Source organism: Pithys albifrons, chromosome 9 (assembly GCF_047495875.1).
Source record: "Pithys albifrons albifrons isolate INPA30051 chromosome 9, PitAlb_v1, whole genome shotgun sequence".
Lineage (NCBI taxonomy): Eukaryota > Metazoa > Chordata > Aves > Passeriformes > Thamnophilidae > Pithys > Pithys albifrons.
Window position 1 is genome coordinate 21,278,489 of NC_092466.1, and position 6,000 is coordinate 21,284,488.

Genomic DNA, 6,000 nt, shown 5'->3' on the forward strand with positions numbered 1-6,000 from the left:
TTCCCTGCTTATACTTTGTTCTTATCTAATATTAGAGATTTCTGTGAATTGTGTCTTCTGATAGGAAGATAATTTATTTACTGTGCAGAGAATTTCAGTTTCAGTGCAAGCTTGAAAGACTCAATAGTTGGCAAGAAATTCTGTAAAATAAATTCCAAATTAAGTTGAGTCTGGAGCATTTTGCTTCAGACAAGGAGCTTGATACGTCCATTGAGGCATAAATGGTAGCCCAATACTGATAACAGTACCGTCTGTATCTTGTGGCATGTATGTATGAGGGTGACCAGAAGAGAAGGGACTAAAACATCAACATAATGTTTGAGGAATAAGTATTGAAATATTCACAGGTGATGAGAGTGCAGAGTGTTCCCATGTGCAGGTGGATTTCATTGCTTTTTAAGATACTGTTTTGAGAATGTTTAGAGAAAAACATAGTTCATGATATGGAGGTCATCTGCTAAAGTCAAATATACTTGTTCACCACTTTATTTTTATCCTTTTCTTTATGACTTTCAGAAAGTGCTTCTTTGTTCTTTACCAGTTTTCTACGATGTTATTTGCTTTTTATGTTTGAACTTTATTTAATACTTCTTAGCAGTGAATGAATAGTCCTATAGCTAGTGGAAGGATTTCTTCAAGCTTATGTGAGACACATGATGTCTTACAGAAACTTAATTCTGTAAAGTATAGATTTCTTGATATCTCAAGGGAGTGGGTTTTATCACAATGCTTTATAAAATGGGGAGGGAATAAATCTCTTAACTGTTGAGTACCTGTTCCACTTTTCTCTCATACAATCTAATCTTGCTTCATCAGGTTCTTGGCACATTACAAGACTTCCCTGCTGTTTTGATAGTCTTGCAGCCATTTTTTTTCTTTAATAGGCTTATACTTTTCAGCTCTAATCTTTTCTTTTTAAAGTGCTCAGGCTTGTATTGATTAAAATGTCTGTGATGTAGAAGCCAAGCTTGCCCACCAGTTTCTGTAATTAAAATGTTTTTTAAAACAAGAAAAAGGAAGATTGTCAAATGCTTTCTACTTGTGGTAGGACACTTCTTGATGGAATATTAGAGCAAAATACTTTAGCACACTAAACATGATTTCAATAGCTCTACAGAGATTTCTTTTTGTGTTTTTAAGTCTGTTGGAAGAGAAGCTGTGAGATTCCTTTTTACTGAGAACTCCCATTTTCAGCATTTGAGTGAAGAAAAAAAAATCCCCTGTCAAAAAGCATTTGTGTAGGGAACTTGCAGCCATTGAGGTCTAACAAAGACATTTGTGTTAAGGAATTGTGCAGTGTGTGTGCTCCTGATTGTACATCTCCTGTGAAAAGTGTGTGGAGCTGTTCTTTGGGGGCTCACGCAGATGGACGTGTTTGATAGCACACAGTTGGGTATGGGACAAACTCATTAGGGCCCAAAGCAGCCACAGGGAAACTCTCTGTTGCAGGCATGTATCATCCAGCTCTGATTTTAATGCCCTTGACAATGCTTGATGAACTCAAACCCCACGTGTAGTGGGATGTTTTGATTCACAAGGTTTGCTGCTCTCTGCAGAGCATCTCAGTTCTGGGACTCGACAGTAGGGAGCCCATGAGAAGTTCCAAACCTTTTCAGCTCCTCATGTTTCCATTCCCTCTTAGTGACAGAAACGAATAAAACTTACTCCCCAGCTTAGTGGATGGCTTAGTAGTTACATGGTATAGAAAGTTCTCTTGCAATACCACACTTCAGCATCTAAATAAATACTCTAAGTATGCCTGAAGGGCTTTCAAAAAAGAATCTTGTGCTTACAAAGTCACAGCTCTAGTAAGTGTTAATTGGTTTGAAGTAATAGATGGGAATTAATCTTTTTTGTTTTGTGGTTGCTCTTCCTAAGTATTTAGATATTTCTCTTTATTTAAAAGCTTGTTCTGCTGAAATATGATTGCAGTCTATTTCTACTAAACCTATATAGGACATAACCAAGTTATAAATAACATCTGGTAAGGTGTTTAATAAATAAACAAAATATTTGCCTTACTGTGGTTTTTTTAATTCAGATGAGCCAGCTGCCCTGCATTTGATTCAGGAGGTCATTCTTTAGTCCTCATTGCCTAGGCTTTCCACCTCCCTGCCCCATGTTTTATTCAATGCCTGTGAAGTAGCCTTGAGGCTGAACCCCTGCCTTGGGTATTGGCCACTAGTGGCCTTCATGGGTAAGGCTCCTGTGATTCAGAATAGGTTATGATTTGTTTATGGGAATGTGAGCTTGTGGTCTTATGTGACTGCTACTCTCTACTCCTCCCCTTCACTTCCATCTCATTCATTCTTTAGATCCCAAGTGAAACACAATTAATGCTTTGCGCTGTCAAGTCTCTGTGATACCTGGCATCACATCACTAGAGTAATTCTCAAAGAACAAGTTCTGGAATATATCTGAGTTTAGCAACTAAAATGGGCATTGGATCTGTTGGCAGTGTTTTCTTTAACAGGAAAAACATATAATGAGTGTTAAAACAAGAGTCCAGTGCCATAATTTTGTCCATTTACTGCATAAGACAGATTTATTTCCTGACAAGCTACAGAGGAATCTGCATGTGCTTCTGTATGATTCCAAGTTCACATCACCTCCCTTCACAGCCTGCACTTGGGTCTGTCCAAATGCTGTACTGGTGTCTCCTTGAATGTCCAGGCTTTCCCTCTGCTGCATCCTCAGCTTGCTTGCAAGCAAGCAGCAACCTGATCTTGTGAAGGCTGTATTTGTTTTAACTGAACTCTACTTTGCCCAGTTTAGTAATGCAAATCACTCATTTGCTGGCCAGCAGAAATGGTTGCCATGATATTTATACAACTTGAAATGCTGTGCAGTACAGAAGCTAACTCCACAGGCTCTTTACCACTCCAAAAACATTGGAATGATAAATCAGGTTTGTCTTTTGCAGATTTTCTGATGAGTTACAAATTTTGGGCTTTGGAGGTCTAAAAATCAAAATCTTTTGACAATTTAATGGCTGACTTTATAAATTAACAATCATCCTCAGCATTTATAAAACTCTTCAGGATCTGAGTAATTCCATAGTCAGCAATGCCAGCTGCAGTTTGTATGGCCTTAATTTACAAAAGCAAAAAAAAACTTTTATATTTGTACTGGAAAATGAAAGTTTGGCAGAAAACTTGTGGCATTGCTTACACTTCTGTATTTAACATGTCTTCTGCAATTCTGATGCATCCTAGTTCACTGCAGGTGTTTCATGCTTTGTTTGGGGCTTTTCTGTATTGCTTCAAGGAAAGAAAAAATATCTTTTCTTTTTAGAGTCTGTTCTCTACCAAGTACCCAAGCATTTAATGTTACGAGTTCTCTATAGTGAGTTACAGACCCTGACTTTTCTCCCCTTATTTTATGACTGTGCTGGCAATCTGACTGCAGTTGGCTCTAATTCTTACTTGATTTTCAACTTCACTTCAAACATAACAGTTAGCCAAACTGATTTACTCTCATTTTGCTTGGAAGAGATGAAGACATTCCCTGTGGATATTATAAGACCACAGTAATTACTGAGCCTGGCAAACCTGGGGTTCTGGGTTTGATCAGGTAGGTTGCCAAATCTCTTTCTGAGAAGGGGTCTTAGTCCACTGCATTTCTTTCATTTTTCTAGATGTCCTTAGTACTGCAGTATTTTTGGTTTAGCATAAATGGTTGCCCCTATCAAAAACCAGTGACCTGTTCTTTTATTACTGCTGCGACAATGCATACTCTGCTCATGACTCTTACTAATTTGAAAACCACAGGTTGCAATTTCCTCTAACTACTAACTGCTACTTGTTTAATCTCTTTGTACAGACCTCCTTGGAGCGTAAGACTCCTGGGATGGGGATCTATTATTATTTGTGCCTTGTGGGAGGGAAAATGCCATCTGCCAATAAAACACTCATCCAGAAGGCATGTAACTTATAATAAAAACCTGCCCTCCCATCTACCTTCCCTGCAGAGTGGGTGATTGTATGTTTTTTACCCTCTGTTCAGAAAAAATGGACCCAGTTATTGGCAGCAGTAGGGGAGCTGCTATATTTATCGAGGCCAAGTGAGCATGGCCTCTTGGTGAGGTGGCTTAATGGATTTAGACTGCTAGACTAGCAAAGTTCTTACCAGACATTCAGCATTGATAATTAGGGTCTGAGAACACGTTTTGCAGGTAGATAATTTTCTGTGTGCAGAGTGCATGCTTTATGTGACTTTCTCTGTTAAATGTGTGGTTTATATTGCTGTCTAATTTTGATCATCACCTCTAACATATTCAACATTCTCGGTTTATTTTGCAGGAGCTATTGGTTACATGGGAACAAGTGCCTTTGTTCGTAAAATCTACACTAATGTGAAAATTGACTAAGGAAATAAGAAAATTGAACTATGGATCAGTTCCTCTTTTCCTGGGGATGAACTTGCACAGCAAAAAGCGCGAGAAGAGATTTGGGTTGTAACAGTGGGCACTATATGGGTCTCCATTTTGTGGATGGCTTAAAGTAACATCTATTTCATTGATCCTAGGTTCTCACTGACTGCTTTCTCCAACTGTTCACAGCAAATGCTTGGATTATATGCAGTAGGCATTACTACAGTACGTGGCTAATCTTCCCCCCCAAAAAACCCAACATCAAAAAACAAAAAAACCCAGCTCATTAAAGATGAATAGACTAGCTCTCTTCAGTGAAGAGGACAAACGGTTTATTTAAAGCATTTGTTCCATTCAATAAAAAGAGGGAAACTTGGCTGCTAAAATTACTTGATTAGTAGTCTTCCTGGTACTCAACATTTCTAAATTATGTAAAAATGCTGTTCCAGAAAACTTACTCTTCTGATTTTTACTGCCATTGCCAGGAAAGGAGGTATGTTTTATATTTTGACTCCAGGTGCTTTTTGGTTTTTTTTGCAGTATCAACTACCCTACACTCATTTGTTTAAAAAATAATTTAAAAAAATATAAAACCCCCATATGCATGTAATATATCAGCTGTTGTTCTAGTTGGACCAACTTCCCTTTATTTATCTTTAAGTAATATCCAGCTACATCTTAAATCCATCCAAAGAAAAAACAGTCTGAAGGCGGGATGTGTTCTCTGCAATGCAATTTACTGTACAGGTAGAAAGCAAAATGTTAAATGAAGAGGATTGTGTGTTTTTTAATGAACACTCTGAGGTCTAGATTAAAACAAAACCAACATTTTAACTGAATGTCTAAAGTGATTCTCCTTTTTTTTTTCCAAGTTAGTCTTGCCTTTTTTTTTTTTGGCTTTGGGTTGAATGAAGATTTTCCTTTAGACATCATACAAGGGGTAATAAGTGTATATAACATTAAATAATGTAACTTAGGTGTAGATCCCAAATGTATTTGGATGTACAGATTTACTACAGAGTACTTTTCTGATGATTCGGTGTAAAAATGTGTGAATTCGGGTGGCTTTTTACATCTTGCCTGCCATTGCATGAAAAGTTGGGGTTTCTTCACAATGTGTGTATGTCATGCTTTTCTCTTCTATTTCCTTTCTGAAGCTCTTACAGGAATTAAATTTGTAATTTAGAATATTTTAATTTTTGTTAATCCTATCTGAACACTTGTGTAACATTAAAAGCACAGTTGCTTTAGAGTGTTCAGAGAAAACTAAAATAAACTTTTCAGACAAAAATGTATTGATTGTGAAAATAGATGAGTTTGCAATTGAGAAGGTTTGAAAAGGCATTACTGCTGAACACCAGTTTCTGTATGCAATAGTAGTGTGGTTTTCATCTATCAAACCCCCATGCTTTGAATTCAGAATTTGCTTACAACTGTATTGTACAACACAACTCCAAAGTGAATGACCAACCCAAAAAGATTCTTCTTGGCTGTGGAGAAATCTGTTTTGTGATACAGCCAGTGTACTGGGAAAAGTGGGGGTAAGCGTGGACTAAAATAACTGGGCAAATAAAGGTTAAGTCTTTCTAAGATAATTGTTAATTATGCACTGTATTTAGCTAGAAATA

General features: G+C 37.3%; 1 protein-coding gene across 1 annotated transcript in view; it reads left to right on the forward strand.

The window, feature by feature from the left end:
* TM9SF3 (transmembrane 9 superfamily member 3) overlaps positions 1-5,667 on the forward strand; it is a 39,850-nt gene extending 34,183 nt beyond the window's left edge. Inside the window, exon 15 of the mRNA XM_071563296.1 lies at positions 4,302-5,667. Within this exon, the coding sequence (XP_071419397.1) occupies positions 4,302-4,369 (68 nt within the window). The 3' untranslated portion in view covers positions 4,370-5,667. The remainder of the gene's footprint in view (positions 1-4,301) is intronic.
* The last annotated feature ends 333 nt before the right edge of the window (positions 5,668-6,000 follow it).